Source organism: Peromyscus eremicus, chromosome X, assembly GCF_949786415.1.
Source record: "Peromyscus eremicus chromosome X, PerEre_H2_v1, whole genome shotgun sequence".
NCBI classification, from domain to species: Eukaryota; Metazoa; Chordata; class Mammalia; order Rodentia; family Cricetidae; genus Peromyscus; species Peromyscus eremicus.
Genome location: NC_081439.1, coordinates 59,989,184 through 60,016,810, shown reverse-complemented (window position 1 = coordinate 60,016,810; position 27,627 = coordinate 59,989,184). Strand labels below are relative to the sequence as shown.

General features: G+C 45.9%; 1 protein-coding gene and 1 pseudogene across 1 annotated transcript; both read right to left on the bottom strand.

The window, feature by feature from the left end:
• Positions 1-1,144: 1,144 nt before the first annotated feature.
• Positions 1,145-10,823, bottom strand: Fgf16 (fibroblast growth factor 16). The gene is made up of 3 exons (XM_059251348.1): positions 10,550-10,823; positions 2,836-2,939; positions 1,145-1,472 (listed from the first exon to the last, which is right to left on the bottom strand). Exons 1-3 carry the CDS (start codon positions 10,821-10,823, stop codon positions 1,227-1,229), a joined length of 624 nt encoding a protein of 207 aa, XP_059107331.1. The 3' UTR covers positions 1,145-1,226.
• A 549-nt stretch (positions 10,824-11,372) lies between these two features.
• Positions 11,373-27,627, bottom strand: part of LOC131900056 (mitogen-activated protein kinase 3-like) — a 51,158-nt pseudogene continuing 34,903 nt past the window's right edge.

The following is a 27,627-nucleotide window of genomic DNA, read 5'->3' as shown; positions in this document are numbered from 1 at the left end:
CAGAGTCCTCCAGGAGGAGCCCTGGCAAGAGATGCTGGGGGTGGTCACAGCCAGGAGGATAATATGTTCTTAAAGGGAAGCTGACTGGCTCAAAAACTCCTCTCCTTGCTGAGTACTATTTTAAATTGCTTTACCTTCACATCTGAAGTAAAGGTCCACCCATTACATCTTTGCCCTTTTTAAGGCCCTCATTAAGTCCTCTATGCCCAATCCTAAATGTTTACAAATAGGAGCTTCATTAAGAGCTGTTGGTTGAGGCCTTCCTTCCTAAAGTTCCAATAAGTCATAGAACCAGAAAAGTGGGCTAGGTCTTGAAGAAGGCCCTTAGATAACGCTGCCACACTGGATGATAGAGTCACCCAGCCCAAGCTGCATGAGCCTGCCATCAGGAATTCTAATGACCTAGGGAGAAAGAATCTGGTCAGCCTTTCATTCTACCGAATGCACAAATCAATAGAATTAGACACTGGTTTATAATATAAAGACAATTTTATTGCCGATAAAAGCCTTTAATAACTCATTTTTTCCTGTTTCAGTAGGACCTTATTCTTTCTGATGAAAATCCAGTCATAGCATCTCTCATTAAAAATAAAATTATTTTGAAATAAATAAATATATAAAATAAATAGCATATACATTTCATAAATAGTTTGTCCTTATGCACAGTATCCATGCTTACATTTTAATATCATTTCCTTACAACCTATCCCATACCTCCCACTTCGGTGGCAAGAAAACTGCATGTCAGGACGAATGAGAGATCTGCTGAGCCAGGGCGGGGACGGCTTGCAGCAGGGCTGGAGCCCCTAGGGGTGTCCAAAGGACACTTTCCCAAAGCTCTGTAGGTAGCATCTGTGGCAGATTCCTTGGTCTTTCATTTGCACCCCATCTCAAAGTATCTGGGTAGATTGTGAGGCAAGACAGCCTTGGCCCTTAGTGGGGGCCCCTGTTCTTTGTCATGCCACCTCATGGGAAAGAACACGAGTAAAGCGAAAAGTATATACAAGACTCCCTCTGGCCCACCCCTCCCCCCATGTCCCTCCCCAAAATAACCCAACCTTGATATACACTTCGAACAAGGGGACAGCTGGGTCAAGTTGAACAGTAAGTGCTTCTCTGTTATCTAATTGATAGGAAGGAAGGATTGAAAAGCTACGAGTATAGTGTTTGCAGAGCCAACCATGGCCACAGAGTACATGGGTCACAGAGGTGGCACTAGAGGTCCATTACCTATAGCGGAAGAGGTCTCTGGACATGGAGGGCAACTTAGAAGGATCTACTGGCCTGGGTAAAAAGTGAGTGAATTTCTGGTGTCGTTTAGTCCTGTATCCCTCCCGGGGTGAGCCGTCTTTATTCAGGGCCACATAATACTGTCTTTCCGAGTCCGAGTGTTTGTACAAGGTGGAGGCATAGGTGTTGTACCAGTTTTCTTCAAATTGTTCCCGGAAAACACATTCACGTGTGAGTTTCTTCTGTGAGGGTGAGAAAATAAAGCAGAGCCCATTATATGACTATTCTTCCCATCCCAGTTTGCTGGTGGAAAAACCCTGAAATAGCAACAGCACATCGAGATTAGAAAATTTCAGTCCTGTCTCCCTGTGTGACCAAGGGAATCTTCCAAGCAGCACAAAACCCTCCTGATTGTATCTTCTTCATCCTCCTTCATGAGCCACACAAAATGTTTTGAGTGGGATCTTTCCTGAAGGGAAGGGATTTGGAGGAGCTGGCCTTGACTGGCTCTTTGAACCCCAGAATTTCTATTATGGTCTTCCAATGCCCCTCTGGCACCCTCTGAGCTCACTTCCTACTTAGGGCTAATAATGTTGAATGCATTGAGATTACAGTCACCCACATCAACTGGCTGGCAAAGGCCATGGGTCTATATAAAGCTGCATGGGAGGTGAGTTGTGATCTCCCCTAATGAGCAGCCTGTCAGTTGGAAAGCTCAGAAAAGATCTCCTTGAAAAGCTCCTCCAATCTGGCTACTTCAAGCTGGCAGCTCCTGGGTTTCCTGCTTCTGGCCCTTTTCATACATGATTGGGCCACCATACTGTTTGCTGGGGTGCCCGATACCAAGTGCTGGGGACAGGCCTATCTTCTAGGTGTCAGAGAAAAATGTGTTCTGATTTCATGGGGGTGTAGCCAGCCAGAAAGCATGCTATGTGACTCAAAGTTCCAAGCCAGGATACTGGGATCCCCTGAAAGGGTTAAGGTCAGCAAAGTCACTTACCATGTCCCAGTGCTGGGCTAGCTTCCAGAACATAGAAAATGTATTGCAGCCAGCCCATTCCTAGCTAGGAGTTGGGGCTGTCACCAGTCTCTAAGACCTTCATTCTTCATTTGTTGGTGTTATTTGGCCTTTGGGGTTCAGCTGAAGCAATCTGGAAATCGGGGGTGGGGGGTGGGCTGTGTTGCTAACTTCAGAATTCTTATTGGAAGGCTGGCTCTTTCACTGTGTGTTCTTTTGTGCCTGCTCATCAGCTACTGCTCTGGGTACCCATTAAAACTAAGATGTGCTCTTTAGAAGTGTTAATGCCCCAAAGCCTGAGTGGCTACTGACAAACCAGCATGGCTTCCTGTTATCACAGCACTAGCAGGCCCTCTGATGAAAAAGGGATAAAGCAAACGTATCACAGAAATCCTTGCTTGGATGGAGGGCTGAATGAGCGGAGGCATTATGGAGCATAGCCCTGAGCAGCCAGGAACAAGAAGACGCCAATCCTTTACAGTCATAAAAGGGCTTTCAAGTGCTAGATAAACAATTTTATCCTTTGCCTTAGGCTGTCCAAACACTGGTGGTAATAGCCTCTGATAAATAGAAAAGCTGAACCTTACCGATCCATACAGCTCCCCTCGCTCATTCATTCCTAGGTACAGGCCAGAGTCCACTCCTCGGATGCTGATCAGCCCCACAGCCAAGCTGATAAATTCCAGAATTCCTGGGACAAAAAGTACACCACCATTCTGTTACTAACATGGAGCTAGGAGAAAGCTGGTTAGGTAACAAGAACTACAGGCAGACCTGGGTATCCATGGAGGATCATCTGATGAACCCGTCCTTCGCAAGCAAGAAATGAAAACCCCAGAGAAAGTGCTCAATCTCTCCAAGCCCCAGTTTTCCCATGTGTAAAATGGGGAAACAATCCTTTCCTGCACTTAACCCTGTGATTTTCTTTATTTTGTGGTGCTGGGCTTGGAACTTGGGGCATGCTAGGAAAGAGCTCTATCACTAGGCTATACCCCCAGGCACAAATGCACAAATGCCCCATAATTACGGCATCAGTGCAGTGGAATACCACACTTTTAAGAAATGGCCAAGCAGTGTTCCCAATGCCAAGCCACCCTGCTCCTCCCTGGCACCCACCTGCATTCCCTCGCTGCCCTCTAAGCTGAGTGTATTTTTCGCCCTCTCAGCTCTCATGTCCTTAAAAACTGTCAACTGCCTGTAGTTGACTAACGAATGCCACACAGGCCATGCACTAAGCTTGTCCACCCTGTTTATGGCAGGACGGAAGAGTTGGCCTGAAAGCATTCGCAGCTTGTTCAGCCCCAAACTGACAAGCTTGTCAATCTCCCGCCCTCTCTCGAGAATTTAAAGTTGAGCCACGGCTGAGTTGGCAGGTAGTATTGGACTCCAAACTGATTTGAGATGTTGCAACTTTAAGGGGAAAGGGAAGAAATTAGAAATGTCCTTTTCACTGACAAGGTTAGAGGTGAAGATTTGAAAATGTTTTCATGTATCCCATGAGAAAAAAAAATCAGTTATGAAGAGGGTAACAGGACACAGAAACTAAATCAACAACTAGATTCTTCTTCCTCCTCCTCCTCTTCTTCTGTTTGTTTGGTTTGGGTTTGTGAGACAAAGTTTCTCTGTGTTGCCCTGGCTGTCCTGTAAACCAGGCTGGCCTCGAACTCACAGAGATCTGCCTGTCTCTGCCTCCCTAGTGCTGGGATTAAAGGCATGCGCCACCACCGCCATACTAGATTCTCCTTCGATATTCCTCCCTCTAACGACACTGACAGCAGAGACCAAACACTGGACACAACTGTCCGAAAGCACACACGGAGCCCACACCTAGCTATCTTTTCATGGCAAAAGTACAATGGTTAAAGGTAATAGTTTAAGTATTCTACATAGGAGGGGGAACTGATCTCACAAAGACAAGGAAGTTGAGGCTGTTGAGATGGCTGGGAGTGTAGTAAAAGTGTTTGCTGCCATGTCTAATGATTTGAGTTTGATCCCTGGGACCACATGATAGAAGGAGAGAACTGACTCCTGCAAGTTGTCCTCTGACCTTCGCTGTGTGCTATGGCACATGCATCTCTCTCTCTCTCTCTCTCTCTCTCTCTCTCTCTCTCTCTCTCTCTCTCTCTCTCTCACACACACACACACACACACACACACACACACACACACACACACACACACACACACACACAGAGAGACCATAGGTAAATAAATACATAAATGTAATAAAGTTTTTTTTTTTTAATGAGAGAGAAAGTAGCTGCCAGTGTAGCCCAGGCTAACCTTCTGCCTCTGTCTCCCAAGTGCTAAAGTGAAAACTTAGAAGCACTGCATTCTTCAGTCAGGTTGAAAACCCCAGTGGGGAGTTTTCTGTGAAGTTCTAGTGGCTATCCTGGCAATGTAGGGAGTTAGTCAATCATGGGAGCTTTGCGGGTATGTGTTTGTACGGCTTATTCTGATCTCTTAGAAGGATCTACAGTTCTGCCGCCTGTCTATGGGACCCTGGAGGGTTGGTCTTCTGCTTTCCATATTCAAATCCTCCTTGTCTTACCCTTATTCTGATTGTCACTAGCTTTTAAACAGTTGTTTATTATTGTTGCTGCTGTGTGTACTGTGTTTGACACACAGGTGTGGAGATCAGAGGACAATTTTGGGGGACCACTTCTCTCTGTCATGGGTTCCAGGGACTGACCTCTAGTCCTCAGGCATGTGCAGCAAGTCTTGGACGTCTGAACCATGTGTCTCATCAGGCTCCTGACTCTTAGCAGCTCTCAGAGCACCGTGCAGATGCTTTCAGGAAGAGAATGCCATGTGCCGGAAGGAAGGAAGGAAGGAAGGAAGGAAGGAAGGAAGGGCAGACGTGATGATGGGGCCAACCAACCATCGACTTAGTGAACACTAATCTTCAGTTGCTCTGAAAGAGGCTCTGCCCTATTAAACATTTTAATAAACAACTCCTAAGAGGACACGGGAGCATGGCTTCCCTTTGCCCCAAAGGACACACAAGTGAGAGGGATGAAATACTCAAGAGCCAAAGAGGTTTGAAAAGGTTGGAAAACCGGCTGGCTTCAACAGAATACGCATAATTATAGACAAAGAAAGTATTGCACCTTGGTCCCCCAAATGAGCTTCACAAGAGGTTTGTGTTTGGGGTTTTGCTGAAGGAGGGTGAGCATCACATGCACACAGCTAACTTCACCCCTTAGTTCCTGGCCCCTTACCATAGTTGCACTGTTTGAGGGCTTTTCTATCATCTAGCTCCCTCTTTACATCTCTGTATCCTACCTCCATCCACCCTCCACTTCAGAACTGAACTTCGGGCCTTGCACATGCCAGGTAAGTAATCTACCACTATCTACCTAGCCCTATGGATTTTCTTGAGAGTGTACATACTTTCGTATTTCTGTGCACTTACAATTCTTTTCTGTTTTGGTGTTGAAGAGTGAACTCAGTACCCAAGTATGTTACATGTATTTTAATGATATATAAGTCTGTCTGTCTCTATAGTGGTAGAGTATGGCCCAGTGAAACTTAAACAGCAATGGTTTCTGGGATTCCATTGAGCAGTTAGCTCATTATGATGGTGATTAGCAGGATTATTGAAAAGCTAATGTAGAGTTGACAAGTGGCTCAGCAGGTAAAGACACCTGCTTCCAAACCTGCCCACTTGAATTCAGTTCCAGGACCCCACGTGGTAGAAGGGGAGAATTTCTTGCAGCTGTGGCTGTGGGTGGCAGACATGCCTGGCCCAGCCCCTCACTCATTCTCTGTCTGTCTCTGTCTCTCTTCTTCTCTGTCTCTCTCCTTCTCTCTCTCTCTCTCTCTCTCTCTCTCTCTCTCTCTCTCTCTCTCTCTCTCTCTCTTTCTCACACACACACTAATTTTTAAAGTTAAGGTAGGACTGGCAAGGTGGCTCAGTGGATAAAAGCAATGGCTGCCTAGCCTCCAACCTGAGCTTGACCCCTGGGACTCATGACAGAAGAAAGAACTGACTCCTGAAAGTTGTCCCCTGACCTCCACACATGCACTGCTGCTTCTCCTTCCTCCCCAATGCACACAAGGAAAAATAAAATTTCAAAGAGCTAATGTAAAACAGGTCAGATAAAAATTAAATATTATCTGGGTGTGGAGGCATACATTTGTACTCCTAATACATGTGGGTCTGAGGCAGGAAGTTAGGCCAGCCTGTGCTGCATAGGGAGACCCTGTCTGGAAAACACAAAACCGAAACAGAAGAACAAATGAACACCAGGTAAACTGACATATGCCCATAATCTCAGGGATTAGGAGGCTGAAAGATGAGGGTCCCAAGTTTGAGGCCAGCCTGGGCTACATAGTGAAACACTGTCTTAAATCATTTAAATTTGTTTTTGTTTTTGAGACATGGTCTCACCTAGTTCAAGGCTGGCCTGGAAATTGAACACTCTATGCAGTTAAGGATGACCTTGAACTCCTGATCCTCTTGCTCCATCTCCTAGGCATTGGGATTACAGATTGCGCACCTTGTTGCTTTTTTAAAAATTAAAAATATATTAAAACCTAGTGTAAAATAGAAAACAAAAGTGGGGGTAGGCTGTATTCAGAAAGATCTAGTTACTAACATGAGAGAAGGGACTACTCTACCACTCTGCTCTGTCCTGGCAGCATCATGCTGAGGTTCTGTGTCGGTCTGTGTCTCGAGAGGGCTTGGGAAAAACAGAAGCATGCTCAAAGTAGAGTGGCCTATCTGGCAAGGAGATCCCAAGCCATTCTTTGATTCTGTTCTGGGTGCTAAACTCTGAGGGACACCAATCCTTGCTACTAAAGATCTTAGCTTTGCTAAGGCCGGTTACCTCTGAGCCTCCGATCACAGCAGTTGCCCCTTTCTCTAAGTATCCTCTGTCTCAGACGACTCTGAGCTCATTAAGTAGCCGAGGGCAGCCTGTGATCTCACTTCCAGAGTCCTGGTGTGAGAACAAATCATGAAACTCAAGAGGTGTGGCCATGTGAGTCACCAGAGTTTTTTCTCCAACTCTCTGTGAACCCTGATGCCAAAGGACAGATCATACAGGATGTCGCTTGGGTTGTGTCCAGTAACAGGGGTCTCCAACAGCTGGAATCATCCCTGCCCAGCTGTCTTGGGGCATCATTTGCTTTTGCCAACTTTCCTATTAGTTGGATTCAGACTGTGGGAACCCAGTGGCACATGATGATGGAACAGATATTTCTAAACCTTCTCCTGAATCCCAGCCAGCACGAAAGGGGAGAGAAAACAAGCCATTTTCATATTTTCCCAGCTACAGCTGGACAGGGGTGTTAACAGCAAAGTGTTGAGGCAAAGTATTAAGTAGACAAAGTTTGTCATCAGTTCTTACCCCTTCGAGGCCCAAGGACCTCCATCTCCTGTGCCTCATCTTGACCTGCCCACCTTACGCTCTGGCATTTTCTTGACAGTTTCCAGACTCTTCTCCTCTTACACCTCTCTCCCCAGGGCCTCAATCAAAACGGATCTGTCCTGGGCCCCACTGTTTCAGGACCTAGCTAGATGACTGGCTAATGTGTCATTTAATCTGGTTCCCTCAGCCATCCTGTCAGACCCATCGGGGCCAAGACAGTGCTGCCCTGGCCCTTTGCCAACTACCAACCAAATCACTCAAAACCCAAAGCAGCTGCAGCAGCTTGCTCCATCCCACCTGGCAGTGGCCTCTCCTCCAGTCTGGCTCCCAAGCCCGGCTCTGTCAGTCCACAGGTGCCCCTCAGGAATGTCAGGCTCCCTGTGAACCTCATGTAAATGCCACCAGCCAGGCGGGGACTGAAACACTCCTGGCTACTGACTGCAGATGGAGAGCAGGGAGCATGTGCAGTGCCAACAGGTTATTATTTGGAGTCGGGGCTGCACTTGGGCTCAGCCTGACTTGTTTAGAACACATGGATTCCAGGGTAATCCTTGGGGGCCCTGCTCTCCAATTACAACAAATAGCTATTTACTTTACATGGTCTTCGGAGACTCCCTCCTCCCCCCAAGCAGAAATCTATAATATTTTATATCTTAAGTCTGGCCTACTTTACCCTGCTGGAATGTTGACTGCTAAAGCACTTATGGAATGTTAAAGTTTCAATTTATTGAATACTCTGGCTGATTAACTCAAATGTGGAGGGCGCAGAGTGTGAGCAAACTCAAACACCACCTCGTCCTGTGCCAAAAGCTAAACTGAGTAAGAGTGTGTTTGAAAGTTGGCAGGGGAGGCTACGAAGAGACAGCTTTGACCAGTTATCAGTTCCTTTACAGGAACTACCCGGAACTGCCAAGAGATCAGGGAAAGAGGAAAGGTGATGTGGAGGTGGTCTCAGGAAGCTTGTTTTTTTTCGAAAAGGCCAAACCCAAGCTGAAGCCGCCAGTTAGCAGCAGTGCAAACATCCCTTTCTCGGCCAGCTTTACTTCCTTTGGTTTCTCCTTAAACTTAACACCTTTAGCAGGTCTGCGAGATGAAAAGAAATCAAGACGTGTCTTTAGGGAGGCAATTAAAGACCACTTATCCCAAGAGCCTATTACTAATTTATGTTGACCTTGTGGATTACTGAGCTCAGCTCAGGCACACAGTCAGACTAACACTTGTAGCAGCTCGGAGCAGTGCACAATTTCACCGATTTCATCCCCCCCCCCCCCCCCCCCCCGGCACCGCCCCGCATTTCACCATCATTTCATGACTGTGCTTTTATACATATAAATGCCTACACATATATGCGCTCCTTTTTTTCTATATGAACCAGTCCAATATCTTTAGGCCATTTCTGAGAGCCTCTCTGAGTTCAGGGTGGGAGTCCCATTCCTTATGAAGAAGAACAAAAGGGGACTGCAAAATCTCAAACGATGGAAGGGAAAGAAGCCAAGCGAACACTCCCTCTCCTCCCACCCCACCTCATCACCCTTTTGAGGACCTGCTGCAAGTTTATACAGACACCTGCACCCCTCCATTACCCCTCCCAACCTACTGTAGTCCAGCTCTGTTTGAGTGCATTTTTCCAAGATGACATAGACCTCATTAGGGTTCCTGCCTGCTCCCAGCAAGGAAGACCAACCCTGGTCCCAGTTGTTTGCTAGGCTTGGCCTTAAGCTGGCCCTTGTCTGCCCGCGCCCCCTGCCCCCCCTCCCGTCTCCATTTTCTTTTCTTCTCTCTCTCTCTCTTTTCTTCTTTTTAAAAACTGAGTACTCCAGATGCAGCTCTAGAAAAGCAGGTAGAATGGGAAGATGGGAAGTATGGGGGGAAATGAAGCATGTCTTGCTTGAGGGTAGGCGTAGAAAATGCCCTTCTTGCATTACAAGGACCTTGGGAGGAAGCAGAGGACATTGAGAGGTGGAGGGGGAGAAAGGGTAGCTGTCACAGCACCTGTTTGATGGCTTAATAGACAATAGGAAATAGAAATTAAAAATGGCACATTATTGAAGAGGGAACACATTTGCTTAAAAGCCTAAAGATTTCTGTCGCAGATCGAGGTTTATATTAATCGTGTAATTAGTTCTGTATGTAGGCAGGCAGCTGGGTGCTCTGAACGATCTGTATAGTTTAGGGCAGGCAGAGGCAATCCTGCCTGGAGATTAGACATTTCCTGTCCTGGGCCCAAGGGACACCTGTTTCTGGGGCTGACAGTGGGCTCAGGACAGTTTCCTCACGTGGGCAAGGAGTTAGTTCTGAGCAAAAGATGCCCAAGACTGGTGTCCTCATGTGATGGGTACGCGAGTTTTTCCTAGATTTTCAGGTACCCGGCTCATGCCTTGCTGCCTGCATTGGCTCCTACCCTGGGCAGAGCCACTCCGAGGATGGCTAGTACCATGGCTGCCAGGTCCCTGCCAGATAAAAGTGATCCGAGTGCGGGCGGCCGGCCACCACGCCCATGGCCCGTGAAGGCTCCTGCTCTGAGCGAACAGCTGCTACGGGCCTGCCACCCTCGAGGCTCTGCCAGCCTCAGTCCCCTTGCCTCCTAGGCGAGGACTCCTGCTCCTCTCCCGGCTCCACCTGCTTCCATCCGAGGCCCGACGTTGGGCTCTCTCGAGGAGCTCCTAGGTCCCGGAGGAGGGAGGGTGGAGCGGGTGGAAGAGGCCGCACCGCAAGGCGCCTCCGCCCCCTCCGGGGAGCGTCGCGGGGCGCAGGGGGCCCCCGGGTCGCCGAGAGGCTTAGGGCCCTGCCACCGCGTCCCGCCCCGACGGGCCCGGACGGCACCCGACCCGGGGAGACTCGGTGGGCCCCTGCGCGACAGCACCGCGCCGTCGGCTCCCCAGTACGCGGTCCACCCGCCTCCCTCTCGTCCCGGCCGCGTCCTCACCGAAGCGGCTGTGGTCGTGGCGGGTGCCGTGCACCGTGCCGTTGGGGAAGATCTCCAGGTGGAAGCCTGTGCGGCAGTAGAGCTGGCGGCGCCGCAGGATACCCTTCAAGTGGGCGAAGTCTGTGGGCGAGCCGCGCTGCAGCTTCCCCTCGATCTGGCCCAGGCGCTCGTTCAGGAAACCCGGGGAGTCAGCTAAGGGCACGTTCCCCAGAGACGAGGAGAAGCCGTGCAGGTCCCAGTCCAAGGAGGCAAAAACGCCCCCCACCTCCGCCATGGCGGGGCTGGCGGCGGCACGGGCCGAGCCGGGGCCGCGGGGCGCGAACTGCCTCTCCCCGCGGCGGCGGGCGCAGGCTGGTCGGCGGCGCTCGCTCGCTCGCTGCAAGGCTCCGTGCTCTGCCCAGCTGCAGCACACGTCTGTTCGCGTCCAAGGAACTTCTTAGCGGCGGGGAGCGTGGGGCAGCGCGCTCCTGACCTTGCTCTCAGTTAAAGTGCGGCTTCCCCTCCGCATCCATCTCTCCTGGCCTCTCATAGCTGGCTTCGTGGAGCTATCAGATGCAAACGGCACTTTATATACGTACCCACTCCCCTTCCATTGACATATTGGATATTTAAATACAAGCCACACCTCACTGGCATCCCCTCAGAGATTGGTGTGTGGGTTCTTTCCTTTTTTCCCCCCTTCTCGTATCCATTTGGCTCTTTTTGGGAGAGGGGGGTGGAGGGGGGAGCGAGCGAGCTTCACTCCCTCTTTTATTATGAAAAAAAAAATGGCAGGAAAAAGCTACACATTGCAGTGAGGCATAACTGCTTTTGGCAGGTTTTCTTAAACTGCTGATGAAATAACGGAGCCCAGTACGTGGAGGCCATCGGCGCCCACGGCCACGCAGGCCGGTTCTGTAGGGGTCTGCCAGTTGGTCTGCTGCAAGGGCCATCCCCACCTCCCATGCATCCTCTGGTTGCTCCCCTCGGGGAAAGTGCCTGAGACCGGGGCTCGGGGAGGGCGTCCTCGAGCCGCTGAGCCCCTCTTCTCTGGCCCATAAGAGGCTGCGGAAGGGGTGTCTGGCCCGGGACAGGAGCGCTCCGGTTCCTTTGTTCCGCTGTTCCCTAGTCCCACTCCCACCTGTAGGTCCACAGGGGCTGAGGAAGCAAAAAGATCCTGAAGCCGAATGCAGCTGCAACAGTAAGGACTGAGAGGTGGTTAAGGTCCCTGCTGACACCAAAGCCGGGAGGGGGTGGGGGTGGGGGAGGCTTAAGGGGTTTGGGGAGGAGCGGGAAACCCCAGAGGGGAAAGAAGACTTTTAAAAAGAGATGCTGTGGTTTAGGCATAGAAGGGGGTGGGGGGTGAGAAATAGAAAGCGATCTTTTTGAAAAATGATCTCCATGGCTTTCTGGGCACACTTTTACAAGGCTCAAGAGAGCAAGCTTGATGAGAGGCCATTTGGAAGCCTGGTGGGGGCTTCCCCCCACCTCTTTTCTTGTTGGAAACAGGTGTTTCCTCGCTCTGTCCTGTGCCCTGTTCCAAAATACTCTATCAGGAAGAGCGGCAGTCGGGGTGGGAACTGGCGGTAGCCAGGACGACAGGCTGGGTGGAGAGGACCTGGCGAGCAGGTGCCTGTCTGCCGCGAGCCCCTGTTCCTCTGCCCCTCACCTGAACCCCACGGTCCCTCTGGGGCTCTAGCGCTCGGCCTCCTTCTTGCCTATTAAATGGCGTTGTTGCTTGCAGTTTTCACACGCAGCAGGCGCTGGCCGCTTTCCCAGGTTCCAGTAGTGACTGAACCCCCAATCCTACCCTTCCGCGCCTTTGCTGCGCCTCCTGCTGGAGACCCCGCCGAGCTGCAAGTTCAAATTCAGGGTTACCATAAAATGAGTAAACAAGATTCCCCACAACTTAGGGCAATTCGAGGCCTTACTCTTAAGCTCCCATGTGCGCCCTGTGCTACCTTCCTGTAGCAATTCTTAGTTTGGAAGAACATTGTGGCTTGGCCCTGCTGTGCCTCTTTAGCTCAGAGGGAACCTCCAGGGCCAAGCACAATGCCTGACACATGCAGGCACTCAAAAGTAATATTATGCTCTCAGTAACAGAGAACACAGATGCAAGTTATCAACCAGATGTAGTGGACCCACAAATGCAAAAGGTGGAGTCCAGAGGCTGGAGGGACGGCTCGTGCTGAAGAGTGAGTATTTCCCTTCTAGGGGACTCAAGTTTTGTTCCTGCCACCCGCATTGGCTCATGTATGCCTACAACTCCAGCACCAGAGGATCTGATGCCCTCTTCTGGTGTCCACAGGCACCCACATACATGTGCAGAGGCACATACATGTACATGTAATTTTTAAAAATAAAAAAATCTTTAGAAGGGCGCAGTCTGCATTAGAATACGTTTAAAGGAAACTACAGGCTGTCTTGGATTACTTTAAAAGTATTCCAAGTAAGAGCTTGGTATGGTGGCACCCACCTGTAATTCCAGCTCTTGTGGGATTTAGAGTGAGGCCAGCCTGAAATGCATAGGAAGAACCTGTCTCAAATGAAGGAATGAACAAACAAATTATCCAAAGTGCTGAACACAGTAACTTACACTTGCAATCTCAACACTTTGGAGGTGGAGGCAGGAGGATCATGAGTTCGAGGCTAGCCTGGACTTCTTGAGACCCTGTCCCAACAACAATGAAACAAAAGTTTATGATGTGTAGATTCATGAAGGGAAGAGAGAGAGAGAGAGAGAGAGAGAGAGAGAGAGAGAGAGAGAGAGAGAACTGATCTAGGTAGGGGGGTCCTGGACCCTTTCTGAGCTAAGGTGATTCTTGTAATGAATGGGCCCTGAGGCGAAGATGGGAATAATTTTTTTTTGCAGAGTCAGAAGGATCACTTCCAAAAAGGAGAAAAATAGTAACAAAAGAAACTGGAACAATTTTGTTAAAAACTAATTCTTGAAGATTTTAATAAGTGTCAAATGAAAAGAAAAGTAGATGAAACAACTTCAATAAGCACACACTATAAAGGATGTAGATGTTTATAATGAAATAAGTCACTTTTTTACATATTTTTCTTTTATTGGACATAGGTTCTTTTCTTTTTTTTAAAGACTTATTTATTTATTATGTATACAGAAGAGGGGTGCCAGATCTCATTACAGATGGTTGTGATCCACCATGTGGGTGCTGGGAATTGAACTCAGGACCTCTGGAAGAGCAGTCAGTGCTCTTAACCTCTGAGCCATCTCTCCAGCCCCTATAGATTCTTTTCTTATACAGCATATCCCAATTATAATTTCCCCTCCCTGTACTCTTCCCGGTTCCTCCTCCCCTCTCCTCCTCTCTGGATCCACTCCCTTGCTGTCTATCATTAGAAAAGAGCAGGTTTCTAAGAGATAACAACCAAATATGACAAAATAAAATATAAAAACATAAAGCAAAAGCTATCACATGGCAACCCAGCAGGAGGAAAAGAGTCCTAAGAGCAGGCACAAGAATCAGAGACCCACTTGTTCTCACAATTAGGAGTCCCATAATACTAAAAAATACTAAGCTAACATATATGCAGAGGACCCGGTGCAGACCCATGTAGGGCCTGTGATTGCTGCTTCAGTCTCTATGAGCTCATATGCACCTTGTTTAGTTGATTCAGAGGGCATGGTTCTCCTGGTGTCCTCCATCCCTTCTGGCTCTTAAACTCTTTCTGCCTCCTCTTCCATGGGATTCCCTGAGCTCTGAGGGGAGGGATTTGATGGAGACCTCCCATTTAGACTCTCTCTGTGTATGTCTGGCTGTGGGTCTCTGCATCCATTCCCATCTGCTGCTGGGAGGAAGCCAGTCTGATGATGACTGGATATATACTCGTTAGCAGAATATCATTAGGAATTATTTTATTGATTTTTTTCTAGACCAGTAGTGTTGGTTTTACCCTAGGTCTCTGGGATATCTAAAATCTGGTTCATGGAGTGGGCCTTAAGGTCAAATCAGACATTAATTGGCTACTCCCACAAGTTCTGTGCCACCATTGCCCTAGCATATTATTCAGGAAGGACAGATTTCAGGTCAAAGGTTTTGTAGCTGGGTTGGTGTCCACATTTCTCTTTCAGTATCTTGAAGAGTACCTTCCTGTAACAAAGAGACTAGAATGTAGGGGTGAGGGCTCCATGTAGGCACCAGCTAGACTTCTCCATGTTTAATGAGTTGTTTGTGTGTTGTCCTCAGCAATGGGACCCTGATGTCAGTTTTTGGAGAGCTAAGTTCTGTCTTAGCAACAGCTGTAGCCGGAATTTTCTCCAGTCCTACCCAGCCCCACCATCCTGCATTCCTTGGATCTCGCCCACCCCGTGGTCCCTCAGCTGCTTATAAAATAATCATTTAGAGGCTTAATATTAATTACCAATTGCATGGCCTATGGCAGGCTTCTTGCTAGTTAGCTCTTATAACTTAACCCATTTCTATTAATCTATAAGTTGCCACATGGCTGTGGTATTACCAGTCTGCTGGCATCTTGCTGCTCCTTCTGCGGTGGCTGGCATGTCTCTCCTCTCCTTTCTTCTCTCCATATCTCTGCTTAGATTTCCCTCCTGCCTCTAAGCTGCCTTGCCATAGGCCAATGCAACTTTATTTATCAACCAATCAGAGCAACACATATTCACAACTTACAGAAAGACATCCCACAGCAAACAGCCAGGGTTGTTTGGGGATTTCGATGGGACCCTCTTGGTCAACAACTCAATTGAATGCAACCTAGCCCTGCCACAGGAAGCCCTGCCTGGCTATGAGAGATGGCTAGTTGAGACTCTGTATCCCCCATTACTAGGAGTCCTCATAAGGATCACCCTCATAGATTCCAGGAAGTTTCCACTGCACTATATTTCAACCCCATCTCTAAAAGTCCACACAATTCCAGCCATCTCTCCCTGCACTATATCCCTCTTTCCCATCTTCCTACCACCTGATCCCCCATTCCTGTCCTGGCCCATCCCCAGTCCACTAGTAAACGCTATTCTATTTCCCCTTCCAGGGAGATCTCCAAGCACTCCCTAGACCCTCCTCTTTACCTAACCTCTCTGGGTCTACGGATTGTAGCTTGGTTATCATTTACTTAATGGCTAATATCCTCTTATAAGTGAATAAGTACCATATTTATCTTTCTGTGTCTGGGTTACCTCACTCAGGATGATTTTTTTCTAGTTCCATCAATTTGCCTACAAATTTCATGATGCCATTTTTTAAATAGCTGAGTAATACTCCACTGTGTAAATGTACCACATTTTCTTTATCCATTCTTCTGTTGAGGGACATCTAGGTTGTTTCTAGTTTCTGGCCATTATGAATATAGCTGCTAGGAACACAGTTGAACAAGTTTCTTTGTGGTAGGACAGAGAGTCCTTTGGGTATATGCCCAAGAGTGGTGTAGCTGGATCTTGAGGTAGATCAATTCCCAATTTTCTGAGGAATGACCACATTGATTTCCATAGTGGTTGTACAAGTTTGCACTCCCACCAGTGGTGGAGGAGTGTTCCCCTTGCTCCACATCTTCATCAGCATGAACTGTCACTTTTGTAATTAATCTTAGCCATTCTGGCAGGTATAAGCTGGAATCTCAAAGTAGTTTTGATTTGCATTTCCCTGATATTTGAGGATATTTGAGGATATTGAACATTTCTTATGTGTTTCTCAGCCATCTGAGATTCCTCTATTGAGAATTCTTTGTTTAGATCTGTTCCCAATTTAACAATTTTTAAAAATAATTTAATATTTTTATTTTATGTACATTGATTTTCTGGAATTACAGACAGTTGTGAACTGCTATGTGGGTGCTTGGAATTGAACCCAGGTCCTCTGGAAGAGCAGCCAATACTCTTAACCACTGAGCCATCCCCCATTTTTAAATTGGATTATTATTATTTATTTTTTTATATATCCAGTTTCTTGAGTTTTTTAATATAGTTTGGATATTAGCCCTCTATTGGATGTGGAGTTGTTAAAAATCTTTTCCCATTATGTAGGTTTCAGCTTTGTCTGATTGACAGTGTCCTTTGCCTTACAAAAGATTTTCAGTTTCGTGAGGTCCCATATATTAATTGTTGATCTTAGTGCCTGTAATATTGGTGTTCTGTTCAGGAAGTTGTCTCCTGTGCCAATACATTCCTTCTTCTCTTCTATTAGGTTCAGTGTAACTGGTTTTATGTTTAAGTCTTTGATCTACTTGGACTTGAGTTTTTTGTGCATGGTAGATCTATTTGTATTCTTCTACGTGTAGCAATCCAGTTTGACCAGCACCATTTGTTGGAGATGCTTGCTTTTTTCCAGTATGTATTTCTGGCTTCTTTATCAGAAATCAGGTGTCCATTTGTGTGTGGATTTATATCTGGATCTTTAATTCAATTGTGTTGATCAATGTGTCTGTTTTTATGCCAAAGTCTTGCAGTTTTTATTACTATAGTTCTGAAGTATAACTTGAAATTGGGAAGGTTGAGACCTCTAGCAGTCATTTTATTTTTCAGGATTGTTTTAACTATCCTGAGTTTTTTGCTTTTCCACATGAAGTTGAGAATTTTCCTTTCAAGACCTGTAAAGAGTATTGTTGGGATTTTGATGGGGATTGTATTGAATCTGTAGATTTGCTTTTGATAGAATGGCCATTTTTACTATGTTGATCTTACCTATCCAAGAGCATGGGAGAGCTTTCTATCTTCTGATATCTTCTTCAATTTCTTTCTTCAAAGACTTGACATTCTTGTCATACAGGTCATTCACTTGCTTGGTTAGAGTTACACCAAGATATTTTATATTATTTGTGGCTATTGTGAAGGGGGTTGTTTCCCTGATTTCTTTCTCAACCCATTTGTCATTTGTATGTAGAGGACTACTGATTTTTTTAAAATTAATCTTATATCCAGCCACTTTACTGAAAATGTTTATCAGCTGTAGGAGTTCCTGGTGGTATTTTTAGGGTTCCTTATGTATACTATTATATCATCAGCAAATAAAGATACTTTGACTTCTTCCTTTCCAATTTGTATCCCCTTGATCCCCTTCTGTTGTCTTACTGCTCTAGCTTCAAGTACTGTATTGGGTAGATATGGAGAGAATAGATAACCTTGTCTTGTTCCTGATTTTAGCAGAGTTGTTTTGAGTTTCTCTCCACTTAATTTGATTTTGGCTATAGGCTTGCTGTAAATTGCTTTTATTATGTTGATGCATGTCCCTCATACCCCTAATCTTTCCAGGACTTTTATCATGAAGGACTCTTGGATTTTGTCAAAGGCCTTTTCTGGGCATAGTGAAATGTTTGGTTTTTTTTCAGGTTATTTATATGATGGATTACATTGACAGATTTTCATATGTTGAACCGTCATATGTTGCATCTCTGGGATGAAGACAACTTGATCATGGTGGATGATCGTTTTGATGTGTTATTGGATTCAGTTTGCAAGTATTTTATTGAGTAGTTTTCCATCAACGTTCATGGGTTGTCTTAGTTAGGGTTTCTATTGCTGTGATGAAACACCATGACCAAAAAGCACGTTAAGGAGGAGAGGGTTTATTTAGTTTACACTTCAGCATTGCTGTTCATCACTGATGGAAGTCAGGACAGGAACTCAAACAGGTAGGATCCTGGAGGCAGAGCTGATGCAGAGGCTATGGAGGGGTGGTGCTTACTGGCTTGCTTCCCTTGGCTTGTTCAGCCTGCTTTCTTACAGAACCCAGGACCACCATGGGTTGGGCCCTCCCCCATTGATCACTAAATGAGAAAATGCCTTATATCTGGATCTCAAGGAGGCATTTCCTCAGCTGAGTCTCCTTTCTCTGATGACTCTAGCTTGTGTCAAGTTGACACACAAAACTACCCAGTACATGGGAGAACTTGGTCTGTGATTCTCATTCTTTGTTGAGTCTTTATGTGGTTTGGGTACCAGGGTAATTATGGCCTCTGAAAATGAATTGGGCAATGGTTTTTATGTTTCTATTTTGTGGAATAATTTGAGAAGTATCGGCATGAACTCTTCTATGAAAGTCTGATAGAATTCTGTGCTGAAAACACCTGGCCTCAAGCTTTTATTGTTTGGGAGACTTTTAATGACTGCTTCTATTTCACTAGGGGTTAAAGGTCTGTTTAAGTTGCCTATCTGATCTTGATTTAACTTTGGTAAGTGGTATCTATTGAGAAAATTACCTATTTCTTTCAGATTTTCCAATTTGATGGAGTACAGGTTTTTAAAGTATGTGCTTATGATTCTCTGGATTTCCTCTGTGTCTGTTTTATCTCCCTTTATGTTTCTGATTTTATTAATTTAGATATTCTCTCTCTGCCTCTTAGTTTCAATAAGGATTTGTCTATCTTGGTGATTTTCTCAAGAAGCAACTTTTTGTTTCATTGATTCTTTGTATTGTTCTTTGTTTCTATTTTATTGATTTCAGCCCTCAGTTTCATTATTTCTTGCTGTTTACTCCTCTTGGGTGTAATTACTTCCTTTTGTTCTAGAACTTTCAGCTGTGCTGTTAAGTCTCTAAATTTTTTAGGTAGGCACTTAATGCTATGAACTTCATTGTGTCCCATAAATTTGGGTATGTTGTACATTCATTTTCATCGAATTCTAGGAAGTTTAAAATTTCTTTCTTATTTCTGTCTTGACCCATTTTTTCATTCAGTAAAGAGTTGTTCAGTTCCATAAATTTTTGAGCTTTCTGTTGTTTCTGATGTCCAGCTTTAATCTGTGGTGGTCTGACAGGATGCAAGGAGTTATTTCAATTTTCTTATATATGTTGAGATTTGCTTTATATACCGAGTACATGGTCAATTTTAGAGAAGGTTCCATGAGGTGCTGCGAAGAAGGCATATTCTTTTGTGTTTGGGTGGAATGTTCTGTAGATATCTGTTAGGTCCATTTGGTTTATAATGTCTGTTAGCTCTGTTATTTCTCTGTTTAATTTTTTGTCTGGATGAACTTTCCATTGGTGAGAGTGAGGTACTGGAGTCTCCTGTTATCAAGGCATGAGGTCAGTATGTGATTTAAGCTGTAGTAGTGTTTGTTTCTTTTACAAAAGTGGATGTCCTTGTGTTTGGGGCATAGATGTTAAAAATTGAAATGTCATCTTGGTGGATTTTTCCTTTGATGAGTATGAAGTGTCCTTCCCCATCTCTTTTGATTAATTGTGGTTTGAAGTCTACTTGATTAGATATTAGAATAGTTAGACCAGCTTGCTTTTGGGGCCTTCTTTGCTTGGAATATCTTTTTCCAACACTTTATTCTGAGGGCCTATCCTTGATGTTGAGGTGTATGTTTTGGATGCAGCAGAAAGTTGGATCCTGTTTTTGAATCCATTTTGTTAGCCTGTGTCTTTTTGTTGGGGTATTGAGACCATTGATATTGAGAAGTATCAATGAGCAATGATTGTTGATTCCTGTTATTTTGTTGTTGTTGTTGGTGTGTGTATGAGTGTGTGAGAGTGTGTATGTGTGTGTGTGTGTGTGTGTGCACGCACTTCCCTTCTTTTGATTTTGCTGGTGTGAAATTATTTATTTTCTGTGTTTTCATGGGTGTAGTTAACCTCCTTATGTTGGAATTTTCCTTCTAGTACTTTCTATAGGGCTGGATTTGTAGATAGATGTTTAAATTTGACTTTATAATGGAATATCTTAGTTTCTCCATTTATGGAGATTGAAAGTTTTGCTGAGTATAGTAGTCTGGGCTGGTATCTGTGGTCTCTTAGAGTCTGCAGCACGTCTGTCTAGGCCCTTCTGTCTTTTAGAGTCTCCATTCAGAAGTCAGGTGTGATTCTGATAGTTCTGCCTTTATATTTTACTTATTTTTTCCCCTTGCAGCTTTTACTATTCTTTCTTTGTTCTGTATGTTTAGTGCTTTGATTATTATGCATCAAGGGGACTTTCTTTTCTGGCCCAATCTATTTGGTGTTCTGTAAGATGCTGGTACCTTTACAGGCATGTCCTTCTTTAGGTTAGGAAAATTTTCTTTTATGATTTTATTGAAAACATTTTCTGGGCCGTTGAGCTGGGATTCTTCTCCTCCCTCTATTCCTATTATTCTTAGGTTTGGTCTTTTCATACTGTCCCAGATTTCCCAGATGTTTTGTGCCAGGAGTTTTTTAGATTTGAGATTTTCTGTGACTGTTGTATCTATTTCTTCTACCGCATCTCAATGTCTGAGATTCTCTCTTTCATCTCTCCTATTCTGTTGGTGAAGCTTGCCTCTGCAGTTCCTGTTCAAATTCCTAAAATTTTCATTTCCAGAATCTCCTCATTTTGGATTTTATTTATTGCTTCTATTTCCAATTTCAGGTCTTGAACAGTTTTATTCATTACCTTATACTGTTTGTGGTTTTTTTTTTATTTCTTTAAGAGATTTATTCATTTCCTCTTTAAGGACCTCTATCATCTTCATAAAGTTGGTTTTAAGGTCATTTTCTCATGTTTCAGCTGTGTTGGAATATTCAGGGCTTGTGTAGTAGGATGATGACTGGGCTCGCTCGGGTGGAGACATATTGCCCTGGCTGTTGTTGATTGTGTTCTTACACTGACACCCAGGCATCTGGGTGTTGGATGAATATAGGTCTAGGTGTTGATTTCCGGGTTTGTCTTCATTGGGTGGGTGTTTTTTTCCTTGGTTTCTGTTTCCTCTCTGGATTTTCAGAGAGAGTGATGGTTGTGTGTTGCCTGTTTTCCTGGCCTGTTCAGCTAGTGTGTTCACAGGGAATACCTGCTGGTGTTGGAGGCTGGGATAATGGGGTGAGTTGGGGGAAGGAAGGTTGGAGGACAAAGTCTTTGTGATCTGTTGGAGATGGGGTCAGAGAGGAAAGGGAGATCATAGTGGCTTTCCTGTTACAGAGCTGGGGATGAGACTAGAGAGGTCTGGGTCTGCCCTCAGCCTGCTTATTGCTCTGGGAAGAGCTGCACTTGGGTTAGCAGGGTGCACCTGGTGGAGTTGGGGTCTGGAACAAATCAAGAAGTGGGGGGAGGGAGGTTAGGAAGGGACGATCTGTGAGATCCACAGGAGATGTGGGCAGGTATGAGGGAAGGCTGCCATGGATCTTCTGTTGCAGTACTGGGGACAAGACTGAGGAAATGGGTCTGGTAAAACAGAGAGAGAGAGAGAGAGAGAGAGAGAGAGAGAGAGAGAGAGAGAGAGAGAGAGAGAGCAGAGAAGGTCTGCGGGCAGCCTACTTGGTTTTCTGGCAGGAGTGGCCCATGGTTTAGCAGGGGGTGCCCACTAGAGTTGGGAGCTGGGATGCAGGGATGAGTAGGGGGAGTGAGGTTAGGAGGGGATGGTCTGTGGGATCCACAGGAGATGTGGACAGGGGAGGAGAGAAAGCTGCAGCTGGTGTTCTGTTGCAGTGCTAGTGCTGAGACTGGGGGATTGGGTCTGGGGGAACAGAGAGCAAGTCACCCATTCAACAGGCTTTTGTAGTCTTTGTTCTTCATTTTGTTTTTGTTTTTTTTTTTTTTTTTGTATTTTGAGACAGGATTTATCTCTGTAACTCTGGCTGTCCTGGAACTCCCTCTGTAGCCCAGGCTGGCCTCAAACTCACAAAGATCCTCCTGCCTCTGCCTCCAGAGTGCTGTGATTAAAGGCATGCGCCACCTCCACTAGGCCAGTCCTTTAGCATTCTTTTTTGTCTTTGTTTTTCGAGACAGAGTTTCTCTGTGTAACATCCCTGGCTGTCCTGGAACTCACTTGTAGCCCAGGCTGGCCTTGAACTCAGAGATCCACCTGCCTCTGCTTCCTGAGTGCTGGGATTAAAGGTATGCACCACCACCACCTGGCTTCTGCTTTCCACTTTTAATTTTGCTCTTCTAAGGATGGGTGGTGGGACCTGACTTGGGACACAGGCTGTGACCCCCAAATTCAATAACACAACCACAGTTGTCAGACCTGAAGCCCTAACTTTATGAAGTTCAGAGATTGAAGAACCTCATTGTCCCATTTGGAGCTTTTTTGAGATTAAGCTGACTGATGCTTCTATTTTAAGAAATATTTCTTTAAAAATACTTATTATTATTGTGTGTGTATATATGCTGTGTGCATAGCACTTATGTGGAGATCGGAGTATAATTATAGTTTGTGGAGTCAGTTCTCTTCTTCTACCTTACATGGGTCCTGGGGATTGAACTCAGGTCATCAGGTGTTTGAGGCAAGCCTTTACTCACTGAGCCAGCCATTTGCTGCCCCTATTCTAGGTAATGTTTCTATGAAGCATTTCAGTCAGCAGAACATTCATGAAAGTATTTTCACAACCTTGTAGAGTAAGAGGTGCGACTATTTCTGGACTCAGATCCACTAGAACTGACTACTTTCAATTTATGGATTTGGTGATTATGCAAAATGGGATATATTTCAGCCCAGTGAAAACCCTCACTGTAGACTAATTGCTAAACGGTCTTATTAATAAAAAACTCGGAGCCAGAAATTGGGGTTAAAGCCTGAGAGAGATCAGAGGAATAGGAAAAGCCACAGCTAACCTCACCTCACCAACTCTGCAGCTTTTGAAGCGAGCTACTTCCTGTCTACCCACACCTATATGCCTTCCTGTTGTTCTCTCATTTGCTCTCTCAGCCCAGCTACATCACTTCCTCTTCCTGCCCAGCTCTGTCACTTCCTGTCTGTCTGTACAGACCTCCAGACCTCTATAGTTAGTGCTGGGATTAAAGCATGTGTGTATCACCATGCCTGGCTCTGTTCCTAGTGTGGCCTTGAACTCACAGAGATCCAGACAGATCCCTGACTCCCGAGTGATAGGATTAAAGGCGTGTGCTACCATTGCCTGTCTTCTATGTTAATATAGTGGTTGGCTTTTTCCTCTGATCCTCAGGTAAATTTTATTGGGAGACACAGTATATTGGGGGGACACAATACATCACCACACCCTCACTAGGACCCAGCCTTAGGCTAGTGCTGGGCTGGATGAATGGGATTAGAAGAAAATGCACATTACAAAAAGAACCCATCAGGCTTGGTGGCAGATGCCAGTAAAGCCAGCTACTCTGGAAGCTGAGGTCAGAGTATTTCAAATTTAGGACCTGCCTGTCCTACAGAGTAAGTGCAAAGGAAACCTGGGCAACTTAGTGAGAACATGCCTCAAAGTTTTCAAAAAGAAGGGAGGCTGTGGATGTAGCATGCATGAGGTTCCCTAGGTTCAGTCCCCAGTACTGAGCGTGATGGGGCCAAAAGAACACAAACCTTCATTGGATTCAGGGCATCATTTAGAAAGGGCTGATAAAGTGCATCTATTCCCAAGAGACCCTGAGGCTGAATGATGGAAAGTATGCAGCATGGTCCAGCACATGGAAAATGTTCACCCCCCATTCCACCTTCCTTCTTTCTTAATAGCTCCTAAGACTGAAGCAAGCAAAGCAATTGATATGGAAAGGACACGGAAACAACCCAGTAACCTCAGTATTCAAGAGAGTTACCAGGTCAAAGCCAGCCTGGGCTATAAAACAAGGCCCTGTCATAATGAAGAAAGGAAGGAAAGAAGGAAGGAAAGAAGAAAAAAAGGAAGAAAGAAAGGCAAGTCTTTTTTTTTCTTTGCATGCATAGGCATTGGACCCAGGGCCTTGCACATGCCAGATAATCACTGAGTTCCACTCTCAACCCACAAAAGAACGTTCTGATCTCCACTCTAAGTGAAGCTGGGAACGGGGCTCCAAACAGGCTGCTGGTCTTGATTCCTGGAAGAAGGAGAAGGCGTTGCTGAAGAAGACGGGTCTCACCAGTGCCCCCCCCCCCCCCAATCCATGACCCTCCACTCAGGAAGCGGCAAAGCATGTGTAGCGCTGTTACCCCACCCAGTTCTTCATTTCCCCAACAACTCAGAAATGTTTTCTCCATTGTGGTCAGGTTTCCCTGAGAAGGCTCAGGAAGAACGGCAAGGGGGAAGGACAGACAAGGACATCAAAGGTTCCTGTTTATAGACCATGTGGTAAGCCTAGATGATTTGCATATATTATCTCCAGTGAGCCTTATCGCTAGTGTAAGAAACAGTTTTATTTCCATTTTACATATACGGAAACGGATCCAAAGGGATCCAACACCTAGTAGCAGAGATAAGACTTAAATCCAGGTGTATTTCCTTTGGGGGAGGGATGCTGGAGATTGAACTCAGGGCATCACACATGATAGGCAAGAGCTCCATCATCACGTTCCACTGGCAGGCAACCCAGTTACTCTGAATCTTGATCTGAAGTGAGTCCTTGACCAAACTGCTAGACCACGTCAGTTTACTTCAAAAACCTTGTGTTGCTCTTCTGCCCTCACTCCTGCTTTTCTTCTCCTTTCCATTTCCTGAGGCCAGCAGGATAGCACAGTATGTGAACCCTCCATCTTGAGTGTCAGACTGCAGCACCACGCCATCCTAGGAGTTGGAATCTCGAGTTTCCTCCTCTCTAGGATACGAACGGCAGGAGCTGCTATGACGTTTAAATGAAATAATATGCAGCATGTCCTTAAAACTGTACCTGGCACATAGTAAAATGTCATTGTTTACAGTTTATTTATTTATCTATTTACTTGTTTGTTTGTTTGTTTGTTTATTGTGTGTCTGGCATTCATGTGTTGATAACGAGCAGACTTTATGAGCTGATTCTCTGCTTCCACCATGTGGGTTCCAGGGGGTCAGGCTTGGTGGCAAGTGCCTATACCTGCTGAGCCATCTTTCAGACTCTCAATTTACATTTCCCCAGCTTCGGTTATGCTTCTTCTTCCAGGTTCTTTAAATGATGCCGCTTCTTCTCTTATGGGCAGGAAGGTATGAAGAGCACTTCCTACTCTTCTAGGGGGCCTGGGTTGCATTCTCAGTACTCAAGTCCAGCAGCTCACAACCACCAGAGAGATCTGATGCCTCTGGCCGCTTGGCGCCTGTACTTATGTGCATATCCTCACGCATGGACGTGTAATTAAAAATAGTAAAGACAAATCTTTAAAAATGACACTCTGCTTTTTGCACCTAAGAACAGGTGAAGTACGAAAGAAGCTTTGCTTCCGGTGGAGTCCCTCTGAAGCAAGCAGCTCTAACCTTGCTTATCTTTCTGTGGTACTGAGTCCCTCTTATTCTCTCCGGGCTTTAGAAGACCTGTCTGTCAGAAACAGGGCAACCACACTGTCAGCCCTGGGTGGGCAAACAGTAAGGGAGTGGAGGCCGGGGAAAGTGGGAAGTTGCTCATTGGTATAATTCATTCATTGGGTATCTTAAGCTCCGTACACTTTTGTAAGTGCCTTACGTTTAAATCGTGTCCTAACACCGTGAAGTAATCGTGCTATTGTTATCTAGGTTCGTAACAAACATTAAAACTGAGGGTAGAGAGGTTAAAGTCACTTGTTGAATGCCATATAGCCATGCCATATGGCAGGGGTGGGGGAGTGCAATTTAGAGACCTGGAGTCTGGTGTCAGTGATTGCTAATGATAAAGCCACTATCTGTAGAATGTTGAGGCTTGATGCAAAGGAGAAAGTCTCATCCTGGCGAGGATGAACCCAAGTTAAAACATTAGTCTTTGGTGGGGTGTGACTCAATGGTAGACCACTGGCCTAGCATGCTTGAGCCTGGGTTCCATTTCCAGCACTGCAATAAAGGAGGCAACATTTCTCCCTTCCCCTCCCCGCCTTCTTGTCTTTCTTTTGTCCTAGGTATCCAGAGCTTGAGAAGTCTTCCAAAAGCCCAACTCCCTTCAATCTTCCCACCCCCAACACTGGGGTCCAGAGAAGAAAGAAAAGCTCTCCGGTTGAGATGAGGCCCTCATCTTTCCTTTCTGCTCAGTCTCCTGCAGTGACACTGAGGAACAAGTCTCCTTTGTGTCTGCTGTCATTTTCCTGTGGGCCTACCTGTAATGGGGGAGGTAATGGACCATTTATTCTGGCTGTAACTTGACATTAGTCGGCAGGTGATGACATCTCTGTGGACCGATCTATTAGTTCTCTGAGAGGAATGGGACACCATGGAATGTGGCTCACACACTGGCAACCTGCACCACATCTCAGGCTGGTGTGTGTGACCCTGATGACCCTGAATGTGAATATCAATGGTGGCTGTGTGCGTGTGGGGCTGGGTGCTGAGGGAGAAGGGCGGGCGGAGGCCTATGCTTGCCTTGTGTTCCCTAATGGGAAGTGTACTTCTGTTTATACTTGTGACGGTGTGAGACATTTGCACATGGCTGTGTAAAATCAAGAGTTTAGCTTTAGGTTTAAGGCGTATGTAAGTCTATGAATTTAGGGAAGTCTCTGCGAATTTGAGTGAAAAATAGACATGATGGTTACAAAGTTGACAGCAGACACAAAGGAGACTTGGGGGTCAGTGTCACTGCAGGAGACTGAGCAGAAAAGTAAGATGAGAGGCTCCTCTCAGCCAGGGAGCCTTTCTTTCTTCTCTGGACCCTAGAATTGGGGATGGGGAGATTATAAGGAGTTTGACTTTTAAAATTCAAGGTCTCTCTCTGTAGCCTTGAACAGAGTCTGGTAGGTATATAGCCCTAACTGGCCTGAAACTCTATGTACACCAGGCTGTCCCTCCTGCCTTTGCTTCCTTGAGAGCTGAGATCACAGAACACCCAGCTCAAGCTCATTTCATTTTTATATGAAGTGTTTCTTTTAGCCTAGCAGCCTGAGGGAGACAGAGATGCCAGACATGGGATGAACTGGCCTTACAGCATTTCTCTGTGTGAATGAGGGGAATGCAGTTAGCTTGAACTTAGCTCCTGTGTGTGTGTGTGTGTGTGTGTGTGTGTGCCACAACACATTTATGGGGGTTAGAGGGCGAATTTCAAGAGTTAGTTCTCTCCTTCCACCGTGTTGGGGCAGTTTCTCCTGTTGGCGCTGGGCTGTGTGGATCAGGTAAGCTCGTCCGTAAGTTTCAGGTCATTCTCTGGTCTCCACTTCTGGTCTACTTCTGAGATTGTGGATGTGCACCACTGCATCAGACCTTTTAATGTGGCTTCCGGGGACTGAACTCAGGTTGGCAGGTTTGCACTGTGAGCACTGTTAACATATGAGCTGTCTCACCAGTCCTGAGCTCAGCTCTGTGGTTTCTGGTTAGCAAAACTTTCTCTCTGTTTTGCCTCTCTGTCTATAAAGGTCCTGAGACTTTGCTATT